This window comes from Schistocerca piceifrons, chromosome 11, assembly GCF_021461385.2.
Source record: "Schistocerca piceifrons isolate TAMUIC-IGC-003096 chromosome 11, iqSchPice1.1, whole genome shotgun sequence".
NCBI lineage: Eukaryota > Metazoa > Arthropoda > Insecta > Orthoptera > Acrididae > Schistocerca > Schistocerca piceifrons.
Window position 1 is genome coordinate 41,160,111 of NC_060148.1, and position 27,937 is coordinate 41,188,047.

The window sequence follows — 27,937 nt, forward strand, 5'->3', positions numbered from 1 at the left end:
TTTCTTTTCTTTTTTTTTTTTTCGTTGAACCACAATATTATTGGGCGGTCTAGGGAGACCGTCCTGTATTATTGATCGTGTAAGGGCCGCTGAAGCTTTCGATGTCTGCCGCCGGGAAGCGCTAGGACCTGCAAACCCGAGATACGCAGAGCGCAACGTACCGGGAGGATTTGCTGTCTGTAGACATATGTTACTCTCTGTATATGTACCCTAAAGTGCATGATTTTCTGTAAATGGGCACTGTCATTAAGTGTTTATCGGAAGGCATCACTCGTGAATTAGACGTAATCTAATGTTTATGAAGTGAAGCATTCGAAACAGAAATGTTTTGCAATCGTCTTGTGGTTGATAAAGTAAAGGTAGGGGAAGCAATGTACATTTCAAATATACTCTGCTAATAATGTTTGTCGTATCATTTGTAAGAGCCTTGTGATACAAACATTTTAAGATTGTTTGGGTTCTAAATGCTGATATTCCAGATTTCCGTGGACCTTACAGCAGAGGTAGTTGTTCATTGTGATGTTTCTGAGTTTCCGTTCCATCCTATGATAGAATATTAAATAAAATCCATATTCCCTGTAGAGCCTAATGCAATCCGTAATTACTTTCACCTTTTACGAATGATTCATCCAGAAATCGTACATATGTTCATGGAATACGATATGGAAGTTAATCTTTGGCTCTCTCCTGAGAAACATTTCTTACCTTAATAAGATGAAAAATCTGTTTATTGCATGTAGCAGTTTGGTCGAGACTGGTTTTCTCCCCAGGAGCATATACGTTCGAATCCCCCACACAGATACAAGTTTTCTTTAATTAACGAATTTCCTTTCTGTTGGTTTCAAATTATCGTTTACCGTCGTATGCCAAATTGTTATAACATGCTCGGGTTGAAACTCAACTTCTTAGTCAGAATTTGTCTGTAAACTACCTTTAAAGAATAATATTGCAAAAGTAGAGTCAGTAAGTAGAGACAGTAAAAAAAAAACTCTATTGCGCGGAGCAAATGTATACAGAAATGAAAATTGTGTAAATTGCAAGTATAGAGTACGTTCAGTGCCAGGAATTATTTTGCCCAAGGATCATTTTACAATATTACAGGATACGACAGCTTAATATAATAAAGTCAACCATATAAATACCGCAGGCGTTAGAGAACGTTACAGTTAATCCAACGCGATTTTAATGAGGAGAAGATAGTATAGGTGTGTGACCTTGTTGAAGGGTCCGTTCCGACCTAATTAGATGGCGGAGTCGTCGTAACCACGATTAAATGATGTTTGAGAACTAACAGGCTTGCAATAAATTCACTGCATGGAAAATCCTCCTTGCATTAATAGAAAAACTTTTTATGCACATACATATTCAGGGAAACCTGAAATGACAGATGAACTAAATAATGTAAATAAAAATTTAAATACATTCACATTTGCTTTAAGAATCCTCATGCAATACCTTATTTATTTATTTGTCCATATAAATCTCTTTTTCAGTACATATATTGTACACAGGATGTTGGACAGAAAACCTTTTTTAGCTATTGATTTTTCAAACGTTAAACATACATGATTAAAATTTTTATGACAAATTGGATCTATACAGTTAATAATTACAAATTTCTGAAATACCGTATATTTATAACTTTTTTCTACAATTAAAGATACAAATTACATTTTTTTCTTGCATAAGATACTGTGAGATTTAATAGTAGCAGTTTTTCAGAAGGTAGGCTGTCACAGACTTTTTAAAGCTTTGTAGTTCAGGAAGAAATTTTATATGGCTTGGTAATCAGTTGTAAAGTTTTGTTCCAGCATGATATACATCTTTTTGGCATAATGTGGTGTTACAATGATTAACATGTATGTCACTGTCTGACCTGGTACTGTAATCATGGACACTTTTGTTTTGAGGAAAAAGGTTTTCTTTTCTCAGTATGCGTTTTTTGACATGCATGACTACTTCCAGTATATAAATGGAGGGAAAGGGTAGGATCTTTAAAGAAAGGTTTGCATGGTTTTCTGCTGCTCACTCGTTTTATTATTCTTATAATAGCCTTTTGTTTCCTGAAAACTGTTATGGCCTGGTGTACATTTCCCCAGAAAATGATACCCTACTTCAGTATTGTTGCAGAGAATTCTTACTACATAGCTCATTTTTGCTAGTTTTGAATTTAGGGATGTGATATGAGTGCTCCATTTAAGATTCTCTTGGATATGAATCCCAAGAAATTTAGTTTCATTGACAGCACTAATGTTTTGGTTACCTATACATATTACAGGTTGTGCTGGATTTTTATTTTGATCAGTGTGGAAATTCATGAGTACCGTTTTTTGGGGATTAACTATTAGCCTGTTTCTGGTAAACTATTCAGACACACTTTTTGTAGTATCTTTTGCAGATGCGGTAAGATTTTCTTATTTATTCCCATCAATCAATTTACTGGTGTCATCTGCAAACAGTACTGGTTCAGAATCCCTAATGTGTGATGGGAAATCATTAATGTAGAACAAAAGAAGAAAGGGACCTAAAATGGAGCCCTGTGGAACAACATGACTTAGTCCACATGGTTCTGGAAGGTGTACCTGGAGTTCATTTCCTTCCATGTACTTAATTTCAGTTACCTGAGAGTGATATTCCAAATATGATTCAATCCACTGATTTGGCACACTCTTACACCATACCATTCAAGTTTCCTCAGGAGTATAGAATGATCAATCACATCAAAAGCTTTTGTTAGATCCAAGAATAAACCTGAGATATTTCTGTGGTGCATTTAAGACATGGTTTATCAGATTGAAAGTGTCTGTTTCAATTGATTGCTGTGGTCAGAAGCCATGTTGACATCCAGAAATAATATTATTCTTGTCGAAGAGTGTAATTAGTTTTGAAAGGAACACTGTTTCAATAATTTTCGAAAACCCTGGCGATAGAGACACAGGCCTATAGTTACCCATACATTGATGACCACCTTTTTATATAGGGGTATTACTTTTGCCATTTTCAGTTGCTGAGGGAAGACACCACAAGATTGTTCACTGATTAGGTACTGGAAGTATTCAATATTTTCCCTACTATAAATTCTTTTATGGGTGACGTTTTCTATACTGGTCGAAATGTGTTTTGCAGGTACAGTCAGTAATGAACAAAGTAAGAGCGTATGGACTATCAAACCAATTGTGTGATTGGATTGAGGAGTTCCTAGATAACAGAACGCAGCATGTCATTCTCAATGGAGAGAAGTCTTCCGAAGTAAGAGTGATTTCTGGTGTGCCACAGGGGAGTGTCATGGGACCGTTGCTGTTCACAATATACATAAATGACCTGGTGGCTGACATCGGAAGTTCACTGAGGCTTTTTGCAGATGATGCTGTGCTATATTGAGAGGTTGTAACAATGGAAAATTGTACTGAAATGCAGGAGTATCTGCACCGAATTGACGCATGGTGCAGGGAATGGCACTTGAATCTCAATGTAGACAAGTGTAATGTGCTGCAAATACATAGGAAGATAGATCCCTTATCATTTAGCTACAAAATAGCAGGTCAGCAACTGGAAGCAGTTAATTCCATAAATTATCTGGGAGTAGGCATTAGGAGTGATTTAAAATGGAATTATCATATAAAGTTAATCGTTGGTAAAGCAGATGCCACACTGAGATTCATTGGAAGAATCCTAAGGAAATGCAGTCCGAAAACAAAGGAAGTAGGTTACAGTACACTCGTTCGCCCACTGCTCGAATACTGCTCAGCGGTGTGGGATCCGTACCAGATAGGGTTGATAGAAGAGATAGAGAAGATCCAACACAGGGCAGCACTCTTTGTTACAGGATTATTTAGTAATCGCGAAAGCATTACGGAGATGATAGATAAACTCCAGTGGAAGACTTTGCAGGGGAGATGCTCAGTAGCTCGGTACGGGCTTTTGTTAAAGTTTCGAGAACATACCTTCACCGAAGAGTCCAGCAGTATATTGCTCCCTCCTACATGTATCTCGCGAAGAGACCGTGAGGATAAAATCAAGAGAGATTAGAGCCCACACAGAAGCATACAGACAATCCTTCTTTCCACGAACAATATGAGACTGGAATAGAAGGCAGAACCGATAGAGGTACTCAGGGTACCCTCCGCCACACACCGTCAGGTGGCTTGCGGAGTATGGATGTAGATAAGGATGAATTGCATATGTCCAATAAAGGCGAATGTATTTGTCGGGCTGTTATTTTTATAATATAATCTGGAATATCATCAGTACCAGCTGAATACTTACTCTTCAGTGAATTAATGGTATTTAGGAGCTCTGTTGGGCTTATTGGACTGAGGAACATGGATATATTATTTATTTGTATAGATGAAAGTTCTTTACATGTTGTATTAGGTGGATTTCCAAATTTTTCCTTCACTAATTTTCCAGCAACAGTTGCATAATAAGAATTGAAACTGTTTGCAACTGCCCTAGGGTTAGTGACATTCTTGCCATCATATGATATCACAATATTTTTGTGAGCTGTCTTCTTCCCTGTAAGATCCTGCACAGCTTTCCACATGGACTTAGTTTTATTGGATGACTTCATAATATATTTGTCATTTTCCTGAATTTTTGCCTTTTTTATGACCCGTTTAAAAACTAACTTTTATTTTTTGAAATAATTAATAAATTCTGGATTGCTGTGAGTTTTTGACTGCAGAAAAAGTTCCCGCTTCCTTTTTCGAGGTGCTCTAATGCCTGATGTAATCCAGTTTTTGAATCTGTCTGTGCTTTTGGAAATCACTTTCCTTTGTGGAAAGGCTATGTCAAAGTTATACTTGAAAATGTTCAAAAAATTTTCCATCTTTTCGTTGGTACTACAGGTATCATATACTTCTCTCCAAGATTGTTCGCTGATTAGGTACTGGAAGTGTTCAATATTTTCCCTACTATAAATTCTTTTATGGGTGACGTTTTCTATACTGGTCGAAATGTGATTTACAGGTATGATTAGTAATTGCGAAAGGTGGTCACTATAGCCGGTATCAAAGTTTTCTGATGTACACTTGTCCATGTTTACACATACCTGATCAAGGAGAGTGAGAAAAATAATTATGCACTGCCCATTTAGTATTTTCACTGCACAGAACTTCGAATGGGAAAAGAGAGGGAAGGAAAAAGATCTGGTCAAGGATAAGGAAGGAAAGTCAATCAGGACCCTAGAACTAATGGAAAGGGGCAGAGCAGTACGAATGGAATATGAAGGCTATCGGAAACAGAGTACTTCTGTCACTTGATTGTGTTTGTATCTGCATGCGGTTTCTTATTAGAAACATTGTCGTTCACGGAAATGTTACGAAAAGGATAGATTGCTACTTTCCATATAGCGAAGATGCTGATTCGCAGACTGGCACAAGAAGTAGACTGTCAAACAAGTAAGCTTTTTTTTTTTTAAAAAAAGCTTTCATCAGTTTCGGTTATTAACCATCATCCTGGATGTATGGCACAACAGACTAGTTGAAAGCTTCCCATATTTCTTTCAAGTTAAACGGTATCAACATTATCAAGTGAAATTGTACAAACACCTGACATAATTTGTCCTACAATACTGACAGTCATATCTCATATCAGACAGACAGGCATCACAGGTTTTTTCCTAATAAACAGCTGATGGTTAAAATCCACTGTATAAAACACTTACGGCTGTTGTACCTCACATTACGGAACCTTTACGATGGCCTTTTTGGTCGAAAGCTTACTTTCTGACAGTCGTTTTGTTGTGCCTGTCTGCAATTCATCATCTCTGCTGTATGGTTAGTAGCAATCTATCCATTTCATAATATTGTCATTATTCCATGTTGGATTTTCCATTGTTTGTTGTAAACATTTTCATTAATTTTATATGTATTCTTTGAAAATTTCAGTGTTGCGCACTGTAACTGTAACAGGTGCCACAAATTTACACCATTTCAGTGACACCCGATGTGCACATCTCACGCATTAATTTGATTCTTGTAAGGTGACACAAAGACGAGTGGGAGAATTTCTCCATGCAGCTTGTGTAAATTCTGTGTACAGAATGGGCTTTTGGGTGAGTAATTCCAGCTTATGCTTGAAAGACTTGAGGAATGTTCTTCTGTACAGTCCATATTTGAAGAATGAATTCAGAAAGGAGTATTTGCACAAGTAACTTTTCACATTAGGTCATCAGTGAGTAATCTTTAAAACTGCAGTGTATAATTTTCAGGGGTGGCTTTTGACAAAGTTCGATGCACTGAAGGAGAAATTTCATTTCATTCCTCCTTGGGCATGGAGAATAGTTCTTAACTGTCATTTAGCATATTGGTCTTCAATTTTTGAAACAGCTCTTATTTTGGGGAGGAAACGTTGTGGACATATTGAAGAAATGGTGATTGATGTGGTAACACAATTGAGATAGCAATAAAGGTTTTTTGTATTTGACTCCTTTTGATAATGTAATGGATGTTACATGTTGCCTTCAGTGATTACTGTAGCAGAATATTGTCAAATGATCTTTCACAGAACCCAAAAAATTCTGGCCATAAGTTACTGCTGTTAGTGGCACCAAAGTTAGTGTCCAGTCCATAGTGAGTGAGACAGAAACTGAAATTGAGGATAACAAAACAAAAGCTGAATTGCTTAACTACATTTTCAAATGTTCCTTTACAAAGGAAACACAAGTGAATTTCCCTGAATTTAATCCTCGTACCACTGAAAACGTGAATGAAATAAGTATTAGTGTCAGGGATGTTGAGAAATAGCTGAAATTGTTAAAATTGAACAAAGGTGCAGGCCCCAATGGAATCGCTGTCTGATTCTACACTGAATTTGGGGCTGAGTAGGCCCCCCTTCTAACTATAATCTATCGTCAATCTCTCAAATAAAAAACTGGAAAAAAGCTCAGATCGAGCCTGTCTACAAGAAGGGTGGTAGAAGTGACACACAAAACTACTGTCAAATGTCCTTGACATTGATTTGTTACAGAATCTCAGAACGTATTATGAGCTCAAACATAATGAGGTATTTTGAACAGAATGACCACCTCAATGCTAAGCAGTATGGATTTTGAAAATATTGACCACATGAAAGCCAGTTCACACTTTCTCACACGACATATTGAAAGCCTTAGATCAAAGCAACCAGGCAGATGAAATGCTGCTTGATTTCCAAAAAGCATTTGACTCAGTGCCGAACCTGCACTTATTGTCAAAAGTACAATCATATGAGGTATCAAGTGACATTTGTGACTGGATTGAGGACTTTTGGTAGGGAGAACACAGCATGTTATCTTGGATGGAGAGTAATCATCAGATGTAGAAGTAACTTTTGGTGTGTCCCAGGCAAGTGTGTTAGGACCCTTGCCGTTCACATTGTATATTAATGACCTCGCAGATGATACTATTAGTAACCTCAGATTTGCTTGCAGATGATGCAAGTACTTTCCGAAAGAAGCTGCATAAATGTTCAGTCAGATCTTGGTAAGATTTCAAAGTGGTGCAAAGATTTGGCAGTTTTCTTTTATGATCAAAAATATAAAATTGTGTACTTCACAAAACAAAAACTATACTATAAGTGAGTGGAATTGGCCAACTCGTACAAAACACCTGGGTGCAACACTTTGTAGGGATATGAAATGGAATGATCACATAGGATCAGTTGTGGGCAAAGCAGGTGGGAGACTTTGGTTTATTTGTAAAATATGGGTAAATGTAATCAGTCTGCAAAGGAGATTGCTTAAAAGATAACTTGTGTGACCAGTTCTAGAATACTGCTCAAGTGTGTAGGATCCATACCAGATAGGACTAACTGGGGATATTGAACGTATACAGAGAAAGGCAACACGAATTGTCACAGGTTTGTTTAATCCATGGATCAGTGTCACAGAGATACTGTAGGAACTGAACTCGAAGGCTCTTGAAGACAGACATAAACTATCCTGAGAAACCAAAATATCCACGGGTGTACTGCCGGTCTACAGTGTCCAACGGGCACAATATTTCGGCGATCATACATGTCGCCATCATCAGGTGAACTGACGGACTGAGCTCCTGTGAACGTGCCGGCACGGAGAGCCGTACACTATGGCGGCTCTGGGGGAGATTTCACAATTGGTAGGCCTGCGTATTCTTTTTATCTCGATTTCATTTACTGCTTCCCTAGGCTCCATGTTTCACACCCAAAATGTTCTGTGCCCCGGATGAAGTTTTTTAATAAGTTAATCACTTTAATAACTGTTCCCCCTGAGCAGCCATAGTGTATGGATCTCCGTGCCGGCACGTTCACAGGAGCTCAGTCCGTCAGTTCACCTGATGATGGCGACATGTATGATCGCCGAAATATTGTGCCCATTGGACACTGTAGACCGGCAGTACACCCGTGGATATTTTGACTATCAAATACGCCGGGAGAAACTCGAGAATCATATCCCGAGAAAGTCCGTTAACAAACTTTCCTACGTATCACTCACATTGCGATCGGGAAGATAAGATTAGAATGATTACTGCATGCACAGAGGCATTCAAATCATTCTTTCTTCCTGCCCTCTGTATGTGAATGGAACAGCAAGAAACACTAAAACTGGCACAATGGTGATGTACTTACCCCTGCCATGCACCTCTCTGTGGTTTGCAGAGTATAGATGGAGATGTAGATTATTAATAAATAGCAGAAAGTCTTTGCTTGTTAATTTGTGTATTTTCTATTTGTAACCTCAAAATTAAAAAAATATTACAATCTTTTGAAACTCACTGTACTAAATGTGCGTGCCAAAGTATGTGCACTTTTTCCATTTGTGATGAACAGTATGGCTGCAAATGCCAGGAAACTTTTCCCGTAGAGAAGCTCTGCTTGCACTGCACTCGGACAGGGACACACCCGCCAGGGGGCAGATGTCGTTTCCACCACTCTCCTTGCTTGTGGCTGAGCTAATTAACTGCAATATCCCTTCTGCCAGGAGTGCTAATGCCCAAGGTATTTTGGAGGTAGGAGATAAGGTACTGTCAGGAAAAAAGCTGTGAGGGCAGATCGTGAGTCATGCTCAGATAGCTTAGTCGGTGGCGCAAAAGGCAAAAGCTCTGGGTTCGAGTCCATGTCTGGCACACAGTTTTAATCAAAATGGTTCAAATGGCTCTAAGCACTATGGGACTTAACATCTGAGGTCATCAGCCCCATAGACTTAGAACTACTTGAACCTAACTTAACCTAAGGACATCACACAAATCCACCCACGAGGCAGGATTCGAACCTGCGACCGCAGCAGCAGCGCGGTTCCCGACTGAAGCGCCTAGAACCACTCGGCCACTATGGCCGGCTGTTTTAATCCTCCAGGAAGTTTCATATTGGAACTCGCTCTTTGCTGTACTGAGAGATTTATTCGGGGCAATACCTTCTTCCTCTTTTAATATACGTATGAAGGTAAGTGGTATTGCTACTTCCGTTCTTCCAGTTTCTAGGCTGGTTGCTTTCAGTCGTGTTAGCAGATCTCAATCTAGACTTGTTACAAGCCGACTCCATTTCAGCATACTTACTGACTCCTGTATCATATCGCAGTATACCACCCTAGACCGGAACAAATCAACCACATCCTTCGCCAGGGCTTCAAATACATGTCATCATGTCCTCACTGAGGAACAACTGGGCCAAATTCTTCCCACCCTCCTAAAATGATGTTCTGTCACCAATCTGACCTCCACAACATCCTAGTTCATCACTTTGCCGCTCCACGCGTCACTTCCTACTCCAATCCTGTCACAGGTTTATTGTACCCCATCAGGGGCTGTGCCACCTATGAAAGCAGCCACGTCATTTGCCAGCTCTGCTTTTTATATCGGTACGGCTACGACCAGCTGTACACCGTGATGAACAGCCACTGCCAATCTGTGGCAGAGATGAAAGCTGACACCCTGTGGACAACAAGCATCTGCACATAACATCCTCAATTTCAGTGGCTGCTTCATTACCCGAGCCTTGTGGATTCTCCCTTCAGACATCAGCTCACCTGAACTGCGCAGATGGAAGTTATTCTTGCAGCACATTCTCCGCTCCCGTAATTATCCCGGCCTCAACCTACAGTAACCTACTGTCTCCACACACTCCGTCCAACAGTTTCCATCCCCCCTAATCTCTCATCTCCTCCCCATTCTTGTCTCTCGCCCTGTCGGTGTGCTGCCCTCTGTGAATACACCCACCCATCTTCTGCCACTCCTCTCCTCTTTCACATTTTTTTCCCCACATTCCTGCTTCAGAACTTCCTGACACTGCACCTGTTCCTCTGTCCTCACACCCATGCACAACTATAACTTCACCTTCCCCGCCCCCTCCAGGCTGCTGTTTCCACCGCACGTGATAGTTGCATTCAGGTCCGAGCTGACAGAATTGGCAGTCGTGGGTGCGTGAGGTGTGCTTGCTTATGAAAATGAATGGTGTGTGTTTCTATTTTGCTTATGAACACTGTGGCCATAAGCTTTTCTAAGTGTCTTATAATTGTGCCTGTCTGAAACTTATCATGTCATATTTACAGTAAGTAACAGTGTGTATTTCCCTACATTGTTAATAATCCTACAGAGAGTTTCTATTCTTTTATTTATGGTCTGTTTTAAAAATGCTGATTGGAGTCTTGCTTGCCATTTCTGTGTCTTTTTTTGGCTCCTTTTAGAATGTTTGTGACATGTTACGTGACAGCTACCCTTATGTCATTTTTTTCTCTGTTGTTTTCCACAGTGTTGTCTCATCGCCACTTCTTTGGGAGATTTCACGATTGGTAGGCCTGTGTATTCTTTTTATCTTGATTTCATTTACTTCTTCCCTAGGCTCCATGTTTCACACCCAAAATGTTCTGTGCCCCGGATGAAGTTTTTTAATAAGTTAATCACTTTAATAATTGTTTTTTTTAGGGGGGGGGGCATTTTCCTTATATACATAATCATACAGACACAAATGATATGCTACAGTCATTAACTGTGAGACTAAATCTCAGTGTGATTAAAGTTGCAATAAATTAATTTAGCCTAAATTTAAATTAAATTATTGCTTGTATGACTGTTTTGCATAATAAGGATCAAAGCTGAACAATTCATTACAGTTAAACATTTGATAAATACCTCATACAAATTTCTAAGTTGTTCTCATGTTGTGTTCTCAAATATCCCCGCTATAAAATAATGATATTATGCTACCCACGTGTGTGCTTTTAAAGTATAATGACACTGGTAGACTTCTGTTTATTACAGTTAAGAATGGTGAAGTTAATAGTAATTAAAAAACATTTGTTGTTTCACTGCCTGTGGAAAGCCATCGTTTCTGATGTCGATCACATCAATGTAGTGTTTCTTGGTCTGCCACATTACAGTATATGGTTTGAATATGAACAACCAGGAATTTTATGCTGCTCCCAACACTAAAACACTTTGCTGAAATATTAGATACTCCATTGATAGTGTATTTTCTTTATGAATTTATTTTACCTGGCAAGATTAGGATATACTTTTACAGAGTTTGGGAAATGGTTTCTTACACCAAGACAAAATTTTTTGTATAAACATATGTCCAAAAATCCTTTATTTTCATGTTATTAATGAAAGTTATTTGACCCAAATCTATTTGTGAAATTAATTTGAAAACATAAATTTTTCAGTGAAGGCGCTACGAGGATGAAAGTGTCGATACATATGGCACTAGCAATTTGGAATAAAAAGTCGACAGAAAAGTGCGAAATGTGAGCACGTCAAACCAGAATTCTTGCGGAATTTAACTGTGTCTCTTAATACTTTCTGGAAACATGGCATCAGGTAAGTTTAATCGCAAATATTAATTTCTTATGATTTATTTCTGGAGGGTCATCACTAATTGACCCTTCCATTCACTCTTTCATCTGTATCTACATTTTCCACTAGCCATTGTATGGTGCACTGCGTTTCCGTAATACTCGTGTGTGGATTGAACCTACCTGCAAAGAATATAGCAGTACGTGTCCACATCTTCTTTTGACCCGTTAACTTAACAGTTGTTTCCTCAAATCATGTTCCAGAAAATATTTTTTAATTAATGAAAAACCTCCTATAATGAATGATATTGCATATAAACATTTAAAGACAGGTTTTAAAGCTCAAAATATTGAGTTACAAAATTTTGAACATCACCAATAATAAAATCCCAAGTATACTCGTGCACTGGGCTTTGAGCAAAATATCAGGTAACTTGAAGTCATTTTTAGTTTCTGTGTAGCTATGAAGTCCAATCATGTATTTCAAAATTGTTTCCTACGAACATAAATCTCGGAAGAGATAGCTGTAGTTCAGTGGAAGTATTTATCTCATACAGCTGGCGAGTACTTATCACTCGACTGACGAACTGTCATCAGTTACAGTCTCCGATGAAGTGACATGACATTCTTATTCGTTTTCTGAGCTGTTAAATTCATTATCAACTCAGGATCACTATTGTGATTCTTTTCTGAAAGCACTGTGTAAACAATAATACAGGAGAGAGGTTGAAAGGATATGTTTTGTTTTCGAGTATCCACAGCTGCATGCAGTAAAGACGACATCTAGCGGTGAGCACCTCAACTGAAACGCGACGGCCAGGCTACAAATGCAGGACCGGATGCTCTCTAGTGGCCAAACACTTAACTATCAGTGCTGAAATGGATACTAGCAGGATTTTATGTTTTCAGAGGTCTACTCTTAAGTTTCCCGAGTATACTCCGAATTGTAAGTTTCTGTCAAAATAATGAAAACAAGATAACTCGGAATTTTATGGTAAGGCATTAATATGAACTGCTGCTACTGATCCCAAACACTTGAGCAGTACTGGAGAATGAGTCCCACAATTGTTCTCTACACGGTCTCTTTTATACACGAGCTACACTTTCCCAGAATTATTTCCATAAATCCAAGTCGACCATACACCAGAACCACAACCGAGCTTATGCGCCCATTCCACTTCGTGTCCCTTTGCAGTGTTACGGATTGATAGTTGATGTGATTGTGGCAAGCAGAACAACAACAGACCTCAAAATGCTTTTTTCAACTGCCAGTAGTAGATCTATCTATCCGTCTATATACGAATCCCGCTCCAGTTACTGCTGGGTCTGGGTGCTGATGAGTCCTCTCCATTTGGCTCGGTCCTCCCACCACTTTTCTTCCTCCTCTTGCTGCCAGGTCACACCTCTCCTTTCTACAGATATTCTCACTCCCATTTTCCACCGTGTTCTTGGGCACCCTCTAGGTCTTTTCCCATCCATCTTTAGTTCTTCCATAATTTTGGGGAGAGTCTGCCCATGCATCCTTTTAACATGCCCATACCATCTTAATCTCTTTTTTTCAATTTCTTCTCTCATACTTTCTTGTTTAAGGTCCTTTCTAATCTCTGCATTCCTTACTCTGTCCATTTTTGTTTTTCCCTTAACTGCTCTAAGAAATTTCATTTCCCCTGCCTGCTGTCTGCTCCAGTTCCTTTCTGTCATTGTCCATGTTTCCCCACCATAGGTGACAATAGGGAAGTAATAATTCTTATACATAAGGAGTTTTGCTTTTTCTGAAACTTACGTATTCCAAATCAGGTGTTTTATTGTTTGGTAGAAATTGCCTCCCTTCTGTAACCTCCTATTAATTTCGTTAGTTATTCTTCCATCCCTGGATATTTCACTCCTTATATAAGTGAAACTTTCTACCACTTTGAGGGGTTCTCCATTCAAGGTAATATTTCCGTTGATCCCTTTCTCTCTTCCAAATACCATTATTTCACTCTTATCTTTATTTATTTTTAATCCATACCTTTTCATTATTTCCTTCCACGCATCAAGCTGTAACTGTACATCTACCTCTTTATCACCCCATATACCATATCATCTGCAAAAATCATCTTTTTGTCTTTTTCTTTTACTATATCTTTAACTGCCCTGTTCATTCCCTCCATCACAACATTAAAAAATGCAGGAGATAGAATACTTCATTGCTTAAGTCCTTGTCTTATTTCAAAGCATTCAGAGTTCCCCGTAGTGTCCTAATTCTACAATTATGTCCTCCATACATTGTCTTTATTACATTAATGTAACCATCTTCTATATCTATCTTCTTCGTTTCTTCCCCCGAGTCTTTCCCTGTTAACTGAGTCATATGCCTTTTCTATGTCTATAAAAACCATTATCACCCTTTTGTTACACTCCCAACTTTTTTCCATCAGTTGACGGATAGAAAATATCAGGTCGATCGTGCTTCTTCCTTTCCTAAACCCATGCTGTTCTTCACTCTGCTCCTTTTCTATCTTTTCACTTATTCGATTCAGTAAAATTCTTTCAAAAATCTTGGCTGTATGACTCATAAGGGTTATTGCTCTGTAGTTTTTACAAAGTCTTTTTTTGCTTTTCTTGAAGATGGGAACAATGTCTCCTGTTCTGCAATCGTAGAAGATCACCTTAAAAAATGACTGTTTGCAGTTGGTTTGTAGAGTTTTCTTCACAGTCGTGCTTCCACCAGTAATAATATTTTGAATGTCAGTGAAAATTGGTAGTTACTACAAAAGGGTGGATGCTGTCAATAAAAAAATTTACGGGAATTGCCGAGTGGTAAGCATCCTTAAGCATATCAGAGACTGAAATACCTTTTGCGTGGACAATTAGGTGAGAAAAAGATTTGTTCCATATTGCAAGATACTCAAAAACTTGGAGTAAGAAAATGCTCCAAACGTGTGGCGGAGAAAATGCAAACTCGATACGGAACTGCTAAACGGGAGACAAAATGTGAGTCAGAGATTGAGCACCGATTGTGATTGAAGAACAGTGCCAAAAGGTACACAACAGTTTGTTTGCCACAGGCCAGCAATGAAATCAGGTGAAACAGCTGACACGTTGCATCATTCTTGACAATGAGAGTGCCAGCTGTCCCACAGCATGTCAAACGGCTGACTATATGGCAGAGGGAAATATCGAATTACTGTCCCGTTGCCACGATTTATCACCTAACGGCTTTGTGTTGCCCTCCTATTAAATGAGGAATGCACACGGATGGAGATTTTCGTCATTAAAAGAACACTGTTGCACCCTTCTGAAAGCACAGTTTTGAGGTATCAGCATCAGAGTGAACAAAACATTTCCTTTGCTAATTTGGACGCATACAGAAGAGTGTAACTTTGAAAAGCAAATATTTTGAGAAATGATGATATGCATAAAATTTTTTGATTTTTTTTTCTGTGAAAACTTTTAAAAATTGGCTTCTGACTGATAAATGGAGGCAAGGAAAAAAATGAAAAAAAAAAATTGCACTCCCCCCGTGCCCCTCCATCAAAAACACAAACAAAACTGCATGTATACATGCAGTAAAATGCTGTGCTTGGATCTCCAGAAATTTTATTTGTGTACTATGGCCATGCTTGGAACAGTAACATTCCTACGGAATGCAGGTTGCACTAATTCTCTTGGTTTGAAATAATTAAAAAAATATATTACATCAACTACTTTTGCAGTATAATTACATCATTTGCAGAATAAAGAGGATCCAGTTCTGTCTTATTGATTTTATTTTACTCTTTGATAATGTGTTTTTACAATTTTGCAGGGATTGTCCTTGAGACTTTTATACATTGGTTCTGAAAGTTTTCTTTTTAATGTAATTTACCATCACTCTTTTGTTTCTCCTAAGGTTTGAAACATTCCTTTCATTCATTCTTCGGAGTTTGCACGCTGCTGCACAAAAAACACATTAGTTGTGGAGGCTGAAATCGACATGCGATGTGCTTTGTGAGAGACAAAATATGTGTGGTGCTACTATGTGGACTTAGTCAAAAACATTCGTAGTAACACCCAATTAATTCCCTGCATTGCTACACATGTAAAAATAAAGATTGCTAGCCTTGCTTTGCCCAACATTACGGGATTAAAATTCCGGCAACTCAAAAGTCAATAATTAAAAGCCCTGTAGCTGTCTGACTACTTTCAAGAAAGATACTCAGGTCCTATCAATGTAGTGGGATACGTACACTGTTACAGTTCAACACATCACCTCCGACTGGACACTAGCAAACTCCCACCATTAATCCCCACAATGACCAAAAAGGAATACACTTCAAAGAGTCAATAGGGAAAGAGTCACACAAAGACTCCGCTCTCAAATATATAGGAAAGGCGATGAAATTTATTGCAGTGAATTAACACTAGCCAACACCATTTTGTCCACTGAAATAGTACTACCCAGCTAGTTACTGGCTCCATGCTATTCTCCGAGGTCTTCCTTTCTGCCAGTGAATCCACACTCACCAACATTGAACACTCACTGAGAAAAACAGGATACCCGTACCCAGGAACATACAGGGTGTTACAAAAAGGTACAGCCAAACTTTCAGGAAACATTCCTCACACACAAATAAAGAAAAGATGTTATGTGGACATGTGTCCGGAAACGCTTGATTTCCATGTTAGAGCTCATTATAGTTTCGTCAGTATGTACTGTACTTCCTCGATTCACCGCCAGTTGGCCCCATTGAAGGAAGGTTATGTTGACTTCGGTGCGTGTGTTGACATGCGACTCATTGCTCTACAGTACTAGCATCGAGCACATCTGTACGTAGCATCAACAGGTTAGTGTACATCACGAATGTGGTTTTGCAATCAGTGCAATGTTTACAAATGCGGAGTTGGCAGATGCCCATTTGACGTACGGATTAGCACGGGGCAATAGCTGTGGCGCGGTACAATTGTATCGAGACAGATTTCCAGAACGAAGGTGTCCCGACAGGAAGACGTTCGAAGCAATCGATCGGCGTCTTAGGGAGCACGGAACATTCCAGCCTATGACTCGCGACTGGGGAAGACCTAGAACGACGAGGACACCTGCAATGGACGAGGCAATTCTTCGTGCAGTTGACGATAACCCTAATGTCGGCGTCAGAGAAGTTGCTGCTGTACAAGGTAACGTTGACCACGTCACTGTATGGAGAGTGCTACGGGAGAACCAGTTGTTTCCGTACCGCTTACAGCGTGTGCAGGCACTATCGGCAGCTGATTGGCCTCCACGGGTACACTTCTGCGAACGGTTCATCCGACAATGTGTCAATCCTCATTTCAGTGCAAATGTTCTCTTTACGGATGAGGCTTCATTCCGACGTGATCAAATTGTAAATTTTCACGATCAACATGTGTGGGCTGACGTGAATCCGCACGCAATCGTGCAATCACGTCATCGACACAGATTTTCTGTAAACGTTTGGGCAAGCATTGTTGGTGATGTCTCGATTGGGCCCAACGTTCTTCCACCTACGCTCAATGGAGCACGTTATCACGATTTCTTACGGGACACTCTACCTGTGCTGCTTGAACATGTGCCTTTACAAGTACGACACAACATGTGGTTCGTGCACGATGGAGCTCCTGCACATGTCAGTCGAAGTGTTCGTACACTTCTCAACAACAGATTTGGTGACAGACGGATTGGTAGAGGCGGACCAATTCCGTGGCCTCCACGCTCTCCTGACCTCAACCCTCTTGACTTTCATTTATGGGGTCATTTGAAAGCTCTCGTCTACGCAACCCCGGTACCAAATGTAGAGACTCTTCGTGCTCGTATTGTGGACGGCTGTGATACAATACGCCATTCTCCAGGGCTGCATCAGCGCATCAGGGATTCCAGGCGACGGAGGGCGGATGCACGTATCCTCGCTAACGGAGGACATTTTGAACATTTCCTGTAACAAAGTGTTTGAAGTCACGCTGGTACGTTCTGTTGCTGTGTGTTTCCATTCCACGATTAATGTTATTTGAAGATAAGTAATAAAATGAGCCCTAACATGGAAAGTAAGCGTTTCCGGACACATGTCCACATAACATATGTTCTTTCTTTGTGTGTGAGGAATGTTTCCTGAAAGTTTGGCCGTACCTTTTTGTAACACCCTGTGTATTCGGTTATTACAGTTTTTTGTACGGCAATCATACACTTGGTCGATCACAAATGACTTGCTCTTTGTGACTTCCGAAATACTCTCCGTGAACACTTGTGTTATACCAGACTGTTGAATGCGGACATGCATTAACTGTGGTGTACAGTTACCGGATATCAGTTTGTGGGATGGCGGTCCGTGACTGTCGCACTCGATCGGTCAATACAGGGACGGTTAATGCTGTTTGTGGATGCAGCTGGAGTTTTTTCTTTTCTGTTGCCCTTGTTCACTTTCACTGCAAACTTTCTTCTTTCAGTGAGTGTGGTGGGGCCTAATGCAGGACCAGATTATGATCCCAATTCCTAACTTAAGACACTGTTGTTGTTGTTGTTGTTGTTGTCTTCAGTCCTGAGACTGGTTTGATGCAGCTCTCCATGCTACTCTATCCTGTGCAAGCTTCTTCATCTCCCAGTACCTACTGCAGCCTACATCCTTCTGAATCTGCTTAGTGTATTCATCTCTTGGTCTCCCTCTACGATTTTTACCCTCCACTCTGCCCTCCAATACTAAACTGGTGATCCCTCGATGCCTCAGAACATGTCCTACCAACCGATCCCTTCTTCTAGTCAAGTTGTGCCACAAACTCCTTTTCTCCCCAATTCTGTTCAGTACCTCCTCATTATTTATGTGATCTACCCATCTAATCTTCAGCATTGTTCTGTAGCACCACATTTCGAAAGCTTCTATTCTCTTCTTGTCTAAACTATTTATCGTCCATGTTTCACTTCCATACATGGCTACACTCCATACAAATACTTTCAGAAACGACTTCCTGACCCTTAAATCTATACTCGATGTTAACAAATTTCTCTTCTTCAGAAATCCTTTCCTTGCCATTGCCAGTCTATATTTTATATCCTCTCTACTTCGACCATCATCAGTTATTTTGCTCCCCAAATAGCAAAACTCCTTTACTACTTTAGGAAATGAGAAACTTAATCTAATTCCCTCAGCATCACCCGACTTAATTCGACTACATTCCATTATCCTCGTTTTGCTTTTGTTGATGTTCATCTTATATCCTCCTTTCGAGACACTGTCCATTCCGTTCAACTGCTCTTCCTAGTCCTTTGCCGTCTCTGACAGAATTACAATGTCATCGGTGAACCTTAAAGTTTTTATTTCTTCTCATGGATTTTAATACCTACTCCGAATTTTTCTTTTGTTTCTTTTACTGCTTGCTCAATATACAGATTGAATATCAGGGACAGGCTACAACCCTGTCTCACTCCCTTCCCAACCACTGCTTCCCTTTCATGTCCCTCGACTCTTATAACAGCCACCTGATTTCTGTACAAATTGTAAATAGCCTTTCACTCCCTGTATTTTACCCCTGCCACCTTCAGAATTTGAAAGAGAGTATTTGAGTCAACATTGTCAAAAGCTTTCTCTAAGTCTACAAATGCTAGAAACGTAGGTTTGCCTTTCCTTAATCTAGCTTCTAAGATAAGTTGTAGGGTCAGTATTGCCTCACGTGTTCCAATATTTCTACGAAATCCAAACTGATCTTCCCCGAGGTCCGCTTCTACCAGTTTTTCCATTTGTCTGTAAAGAATTCGCGTTAGTATTTTGCAGCTGTGACTTATTAAACTGATAGTTCGGTAATTTTCACATCTGTCAACGCCTGCTTTCTTTGAGATTGGAATTATTATATTCTTCTTGAAGTCTGAGGGTATTTCGCCTGTCTCATAAATTTTGCTCACCAGATGGTAGAGTTTTGTCAGGACTGGCTCTCCCGAGGCCGTCAGTAGTTCTAATGGAATGTTGTCTACTCCCGGGGCCTTGTTTCGACTTAGGTCTTTCAGTGCCCTGTCAAACTCTTCACACAGTATGATATCTCCCATTTTATCTTCATCTACATCCTCTTCCATTTCTATAACATTGCCCTCAAGTACATCGCCCTTGTATAGACCCTCTATATACTCCTTCCACCTTTCTGCTTTCCCTTGTTTGCTTAGAACTGGGTTTCCATCTGAGCTCTTGATATTCATACACTACTGTTATGCAACAGACACCACCTGTGGAACATCACTCATAATTTTGTATTTACGTAGTCAGTCATTCTTCCGCACCTATCAGCTGTTTAAAGTTATCTGTCATATGAGAAGCATTTGTCTTTGTTTTGAGATAGTCAAACATCTCTCTGCTCATCTACCTATATTCGAAGAATTTGTCTGGTGATATTTGTAGTTGATGATATAAATTATGAAATTCTCCATGAACATTTCTTCCTTCATAAATTTCATGAACAGTTCTCCTTTATCACCTTATTTTCCTAAGTGAAGCTAATTTAGTTGCCTTACTCTTGAGCTACAATATTCTGTGGTGCCTTTTTGTAGAAACAGCTGGTCAGCTCTAGTAGCAGTCTTGTAACGAGAGGTGGTTGCTCGCACGCAGGGGACCAGAGTGGATCACCCGATGCTGCCGCTTGTTGCCTGAATGTCGCATATCCGGAAGTCACTCACTGTCAGACACTTCTGACCGCTACTGCCTTAATGTGACAGGTGCGAACTTTTGAACAGGCGTCATCTTTCAGATGTTGAAACACACTCGTGTGAGCTTCCATTTATGTTGCACAACTCTTTCTTGGTGTTGAGATTTTTTTTTTTCCATCAGTGTCTATTGCATTACCACTAACTCCTCTCGCCTGTAATTGCTTAGATGAGAAGTACAGCAGTGTGCAAGCTTCATTGTCTTGCCACCGTAGATCACGACACAGACCTTTGTATGTACAATGTGTAACAGAAGATATGCTGTGTAATAATGGGAGTTGTCAGCTACTCAAATGATGATGTAAGTGACAGCTAGGTTGCTACAAGAATATGAAAGGACATTTTAATTCTCCTCTGTTACAATGCTACGCGAGCAAATGTTTTCTGTGGCTAGAAGAAAGATTAAGGAAAGGCAAACCTACGTTCCTAGCATTTGTAGACTTAGAGAAAGCTTTTGACAAAGTTGACTGGAATACTCTCTTTCAAATTCTAAAGGTGGCAGGGGTAAAATACAGGGAGTGAGACTGGGTTGTAGCCTATCCCCAATGTTATTCAATCTGTATATTGAGCAAGCAGTAAAGGAAACAAGAGAAAAATTCGGAGTAGGTATTAAAATCCATGGAGAAGAAATAAAAACTTTGAGGTTCACCGATGACATTGTAATTCTGTCAGAGACAGCAAAGGACTTGGAAGAGCAGTTGAACAGAATGGACAGTGTCTTGAAAGGAGGATATGAGATGAACATCAACTAAAGCCAAACGAGGATAATGGAATGTAGTCGAATTAAATCGGGTGATGCTGAGGGAATTAGATTAGGAAATGAGACACTTAAAGTAGTAAAGGAGTTTTGCTATTTGGGGAGCAAAATAACTGATGATGGTCAAAGTAGAGAGGATATAAAATGTAGACTGGCAATGGCAAGGAAAGTGTTTCTGAACAAGAGAAATTTGTTAACATCGAGTATAGATTTAAGTGTCAGGAAGTCTTTTCTGAAAGTATTTGTATGGAGTGTAGCCATGTATGGAAGTGAAATGTGGATGATAAATAGTTTAGACAAGAAGAGGATAGAAGATTTCGAAATGTGGTGCTACAGAACAATGCTGAAGATTAGATGGGTAGATCACATAACTAATGAGGAGGTATTGAATAGAATTGGGGAGAATAGGAGTTTGTGGCACAACTTGATTAGAAGAAGGGACCGGTTGATAGGACATGTTCTGAGGCATCAGGGGATCACAAATTTAGCCTTGGAGGGCAGTGTGGATGGTAAAAATCATAGAGGGAGACCAAGAGATGAATACACTAAGCAGATTCAGAAGGATGTAGGTTGCAGTAGGTACTGGGAGATGAAGAAACTTGCACAGGATAGAGTAGCATGGAGGGCTGCATCAAACCAGTCTCAGGACTGAAGACCACAACAACATGTGTTCTCTGTAATTGTGGAGGTGTCTTTTACTGATTCAGTTGCAAATAAGGAGACAGGTAGTGCTATTTTTATTTGTAAGATGGTGACCCCAGCCAATATTTTATTTTTCAGTTAAGCAGAAAGGATTCTGAATGTGCAGCAACATTTTCAGGGATGTGATTAATGGTTTTTGATTGTTGAATTGGATTAATTTATTCCTAGCAGTGAAAGAACTACACAGCTCTTAGTTCTACAGGAAAAGCATTTTCCACAAAAGTATGGTGGACTAAATGAACAACTTTTATGTTGTAGAAACACTGGGTCCTATTGTATGGTGGATGAATTGGTTTCTGCAGAAGTGGCACTGTTTGGTGACTACCGTATTTACTCGAATGTAAGCCGCACTCTAATCTAAGCCGCACCTGAAAAATGAGAGTCTAAATGAAGGAAAAAAAAATTTCCCGATTCTAAGCCGCACCTGGAATTTGAGACTCGAAATTCAAGGGGAGAGAAAAGTTTTAGACCACACCTCCAAATCGGAACAAAGATGTCCATTGTAACACGAGACACAATTTAGGTTGAATGGATGAAGATACAGCTACAGTAGTTTGGTTCGAGTCGTAAGCTTAACAGTTAAGATTTACCAAGTAGCCATTGCTATGTGTCAGGCGCTCCGTCCGTATTTATACGGGTACCCTTCTTTTGCATTCTGATAATGAGTGTTTACGACCTGTAGCCACTCGCGGCATAGCTCGCTTTTGTGCGCGCTACCGCCGTTTACAATATAAAAAAAAAAAGAGAGGAATTGTCTTACAAGTGAAACAATGGCAAGAGACTGCTATTTGTTGTTACTTACACTGCTGCTTTCTTTGATAATGATCAACAAGAACCAAATAATAGACTGCGTATGATAGATGATGTTCTGAACGAGAGTTTAGCGAAAAATTTTCTCTGTTTCAAAATCTTTGCAGATGTCTCTTTAGTACATTACATTATGCACAGAAATTAGTCATAGTAGATATAAAAATCTAGTCAGTTGCCGTGCTTCATTTCTGACTGTATCACTGTTCAGCATAAGAATAATACAAATATAAACATGACATATGATGTATATTCTTCCGTGGTTGCTGTTGTCTCACTCTAGCTTCGTAGTTTATTACGCAGACAGGATTTAAATGAGATAGCAGCAAACACGAAAGAATACATGGCATAATGTTTACATTCTTCTACCTTTTCTTTTAATTTATTTGCTGACACAGAGGTTTTGCTGCCAGTATTTATCTTTGTGCCTGCAAAGCATGCCTGTGTAGCGCTACATATATTCGACGGCAGAAGTTAGTGTGGCGGCACCTACCAACATTTTTCAGAACTTCTGCTTCCTTCTCACTCGATTCTAATCCGCAGGCGGTTTTTTGGATTACAAAAACCGGAAAAAAAGTGCGGCTTATATTCTAGTAAATACAGAAGGTACCCGCTCTCACTTCGTGCGGTTAGCTATAATTATCTATTGTTGGATAACTTATACAGAGGAGCGAGGTAATGCATGATGCTCTCAATCAGTTACAACACACTTCGCTTTCAGGACGAGTTTCCAAAGAATGAGTTAAAGCCTGGTGTTCTCAAGCTGCAACATGACATGCCACATGATCTTCATCAGATTCTTGGTCTCCAAGCCATTCTAGGTTACTAAGAAAGATTCAACCGTTTGCTGGATGTTCTATTTGGAAACAAAACAGTCAAAACGTAATAAGTAGGCACACAAATGATGCAGCAAACTCAATAAATTCATTTTCCTAGTCAAGAAGTCAAATATAAATAAACCTGTTGCAAAGATCAACTCTATTTCATTAAGTTCTTAACATGCAAAGTGAAATCAGAAGATTAGTATATTCTTACAAAGTAAATTCAATGTTAGTGTGTATTTGTAGAGATAAGATTGCAGATCTTAATTCTGTCTCTGATGTAAACCTCTGAAAAATGGTTATTTTGTGTACCATGCCGTGATGATCGTGTCACTTAGGTAAGCATCTGAACTACTAAACTGAACAGGCTCCCTTCTTTTTCCCGTGGTAGGATTTTGATGAAATAAAGCCAAAATTTTGCCCCAACCTATGCTCAAGTTACCTGTGAAAATTTGTATCATATCAGTAAACTCTTCCAGGCTAAGTTGCCGTGGTCGATCTGTAGAACTTCTTCTCCCTGACGTTTCGTTCTCAACTACGGAGAACATCTTTCGACTCACCTCGGAAGATGTTCTCCGTAGTTGAGAACGAAACGTCAGGGAGAAGAAGTTCTACAGATCGACCACGGCAACTTAGCCCGGAAGAGTTTACTGATAAAGACGCCGGCCGTGAAAGCCTACATGGAATGATTTGTATCATAGTTTTTGGGTTTAGCATGTTTAAAAATAGTCTTATCGTATTCTGTTAAACCCCACACCTCACATGCAACCAGGTTTTGGGAAATATTTTCAGTATACAGACACACCACTTTTTCAGTTTTATTATAAGTATATTCGATAATGAAGTTGCCAGTTGGTTTAATTTTTACATGAAATACACAAAGTATGTTTGCCGTCGGTTGTAATTTTCGTATGGGCCATAGGACGTGGTCCAAGCTACAATTCTCTGCCTAAGTTTTCATCTATCAGTGCTGGTGATTTCTCCAGAGTCTTTATTGACTCTGAGTGCAGTTACAATCAAACAATTCCAACAGATAAGCTATCAGAATTCAGACGATTCTGGAGGGAGTCGCATTTCCAGTGGTTGTCGAGAAAGCACCAGTTGCTAGAAATGTGTAGAGTACATGTGGCAAATCAGTGCTTCTCACTCAGCTGGCTGGACGGAGTCAGTTCACGGGTCGGACAACCTGTATCCACCAGACGAAAAAACAAAAAATAATGCATATCCAAAAGCACTTCAACAAACTGAATTCAAACAAAAACACTTTTTCTCCTTTAAGTGGCACTGAAATGCAAGTGAGGTACTTGCTAGATATTAAATGGAAAAAAACTGTCTGTAATAATACTACCTTTAATACTCTGTGTGTATGAATAAACACTAAAGATAATGAGGTGTTTTATTTTATAAATGAAATTGTCGTGCAGCCACAAGTCATAACTTTCCTTTATTACTAGTTTTGCTCGTCATAGCAGGGGGTGCCTTACGAATTTGTTAGAGATATTCCAGTAAACTGTGACACTCATCTAGTGCTCCCGTGACCTTGTCGAACTACAGTATGTAACACTGTTATGTACCCATTCTATTTAAATAGGTCGACTGGAGTTTTCATTAACAAATATCTTTGTTTACGGACACTGTCACATAACATACAATGCCCTTGTGATACTCTGATAAGAGAACTAGAGAACTCTAGCCAGAGACTTCAGACAAGAGACTGCTTAAAAAATACACCCCAGCTCAATGTTTTCTTCTTCGGCATTGTTGATTAGGGTTCGAGGAATCTTCTGACTGGCATATTCCTTGGGGCTGCAGTTGACAGTGAGATAGCCCTGCACACCTACGCCACCACCAGCCCAAAGAGCACCTAAGGTAGAATGTGGTCAAAAATGAACAGACACAAGTATCTGCAATTCGTAAGTGAAATGTGAATACACTGAATAACATCACATTACATAAATCAGTGCCAGAAATAATGCTATAACTCTACCCATTTACTCATTAATATATTTTCTCAAGGAAGCAGAAATTTTTGTGTGATAAATTCACACATATTTTAGGAGTTTAAGCTTCAAAATTTCTATTCCCGTTCATTGTATGTGAGCACGTTCAGAAATTTTTTTGATCTAATGTTAGTGCTGTTCCCCCCCGCCCCTGCTCTCACTAAATTTAATTTTGTCATTCTGTATTTGTTATTGGTATTTGCATCTGATTAGAAATACAGAGTTAAAGTAGGGGTTAAATACAGTTGCTCATAACAAGGATCAAATATGCATATTGTAACAAACAAGCCCTCGGTCACAAATATTAAGTCAAAATTGTCCTGGTTTCGACGCTACTATGAGCGTAGTCTTCAGAATTAGACTAACTGTACTAAAACATTAGGTATATAGTACATTAATAAAATTAAAGTTTGTACTGACTCGAAAAGATGCAGTACTTACAAGTCACATATTAAAAAAGACCTAAGCCGGAAAGGCGGTGTCACGAACACTTGTGAGATGGCGAGCCGCTAAGGGCTGCTCGTACTGTGAACAAGGGTTGCAACGAGACTGAGGTGCCCACATTAGAAAGTGTGGGCAAGTAAACACGGCGCGGCTACGAGCGCCATCTAGTAGCCGCAGAAACAACTAGGCTACTGTGCATTCAAAATTAGACACATGAAATTGTGATGCAGCTGAGTCAGACATAACGTAAGCTTTAATAATAACAGGATGAAGTTACATATTTATCTGCTTTAAATAGAGATACATTTTGTAACGTAAAAACGTTTGTTATGACATACAAGAAAACAGCAAATATGTGACAGGAAAACAACATTTCGGTAAACTGCATGAGGAAATCTGAATCAAAGATCTGAAACGGTCACTGAACCTTAGCAGCTATGATCAAATATGCAGTTGCACGAGTCTAAGGCTAGAATGCTATGCACGCAGACACTGATAGATCTCTTAGAAAAAAAACTTGAAGTGGTTTACATTTTATGCACTTCAGCACACTGGCATTTTTAACTAATTTTTTTCTGAAAGTTACGAGAATTGTGTAGTAGTGGTTTAGAAAATTGACGTCCGGGCTCTAACCTCCAACTTCTAAAAGTACGAACGGAATCGAAGAGGACAGAGTGGTGCAGAGCCTAACCTGCCACGTTCGACGTAGAGGTACCGATCGCTCGTTTATTTTTTCAGGCGGCACGGCACCGGGAACGAAAAGAGCTGCCAGAATTTACGACCTGCCGGACGAGATCTTACTGGAAATCTTTTCTTACCTGTCGCCGGACGACATGGCGCGGAGCACGCAGGTGTGCGTGAAGTGGCACGGCATACTGAAACAGGAGGAGCAGCTGTGGAGGCGTAAGGTGTGGAGTAGCAACAGCGTGGACGCGATGCAAGAGTTCCTGGCGGCCGGCAGCGGCATTCCCCGCCTGCGGACCCTCCGGCTGCTCTACGACAGCGAATACAGGATCCGGGTCGCCTGGCCAGAAGTGACGCTCCACCTCTGTGTTGCCACTCCCTTCCTGCTGGAGCCTTACTTGCGTTCCTTCGACACCGAAAGTCTGGTGGTGAGTGGCGAGCCGGATCACAGCGGAGAGTAGTTCGGAGTACCCGAACGAGATCCGTGGGAGTCGGTGACGGGGGACCTTACGGCAGACCTGCCCCACCTTCGCACACTTTCGCTGCTCTTTTCTAGTTGACAACTTCCCGCTGTGCTCCCGTTCCTTCCCTCAGAGCTCTGCTCCTAAAATGTAGCTAACAATAATTAATTGAATACGTTTTTAGCATCGTACTGTTCCACATTTTTGATGACCCTTTTGCTATGTAAGATTACAAAGTTAGATCTCTCAAAATTGGTGTTGGTGCTTTTTGCAACATTTATAAAGTAGTATTTGTGCTGCTTCCATCCCTCAAAAGGCATTCCATATTTTAAAATAGATTCATAGTAGGCCTAGTTGTGGTAATCAATTTTTATGATGTCTATCTGAATGCTATATGTGCAGTTCAGTCCTCTCTACTGGAAGCTGTGGACATTAATGTAGTCTTACACTGCATATAATTTTCCAATACTAATAGATGTAATAATTGTAGTTTATTAAGAACAACTAAAGTGAGCATTCATCACTAGTCTTAGAATGTAAGAAAAAATAAAGAGTTCGGTGGAGATGGTACACGTGCTGCTTGTGGCTTTTACTCTGCAAGCAATCGTGGAATTAGTTGTGATGGAAATAAAGTAAAGTGTTAGTTTTAATTCTGCTTTTCTTGTTGTGCATATGACTGTATAGATTATGGATGTATAATATTTAATGCTTGTGTAAAAACGCTGTAGTTCTTATTACTTAACTGTGAAAAAATGGAAAGTCTCGTAAGGAAAGTATTATCTTCCACCCTCACCCACAACCCCTTCCCGTCTCCCGATGCTGCTCGTGGCAGCCTCCTCTACTCCCAGAACACTCCACC

At 39.8% G+C, this 27,937-nt stretch overlaps 1 protein-coding gene across 1 annotated transcript; it reads left to right on the forward strand.

The window, feature by feature from the left end:
- The first annotated feature begins 121 nt into the window (after positions 1-121).
- LOC124719966 lies at positions 122-27,728 on the forward strand. Its single transcript, XM_047245184.1, has 3 exons — positions 122-359; positions 11,618-11,771; positions 26,672-27,728. The coding sequence occupies exons 2-3, from the start codon at positions 11,762-11,764 to the stop codon at positions 27,076-27,078; spliced, it is 417 nt and encodes a 138-aa protein (XP_047101140.1). The 5' UTR covers positions 122-359; positions 11,618-11,761; the 3' UTR covers positions 27,079-27,728.
- The last annotated feature ends 209 nt before the right edge of the window (positions 27,729-27,937 follow it).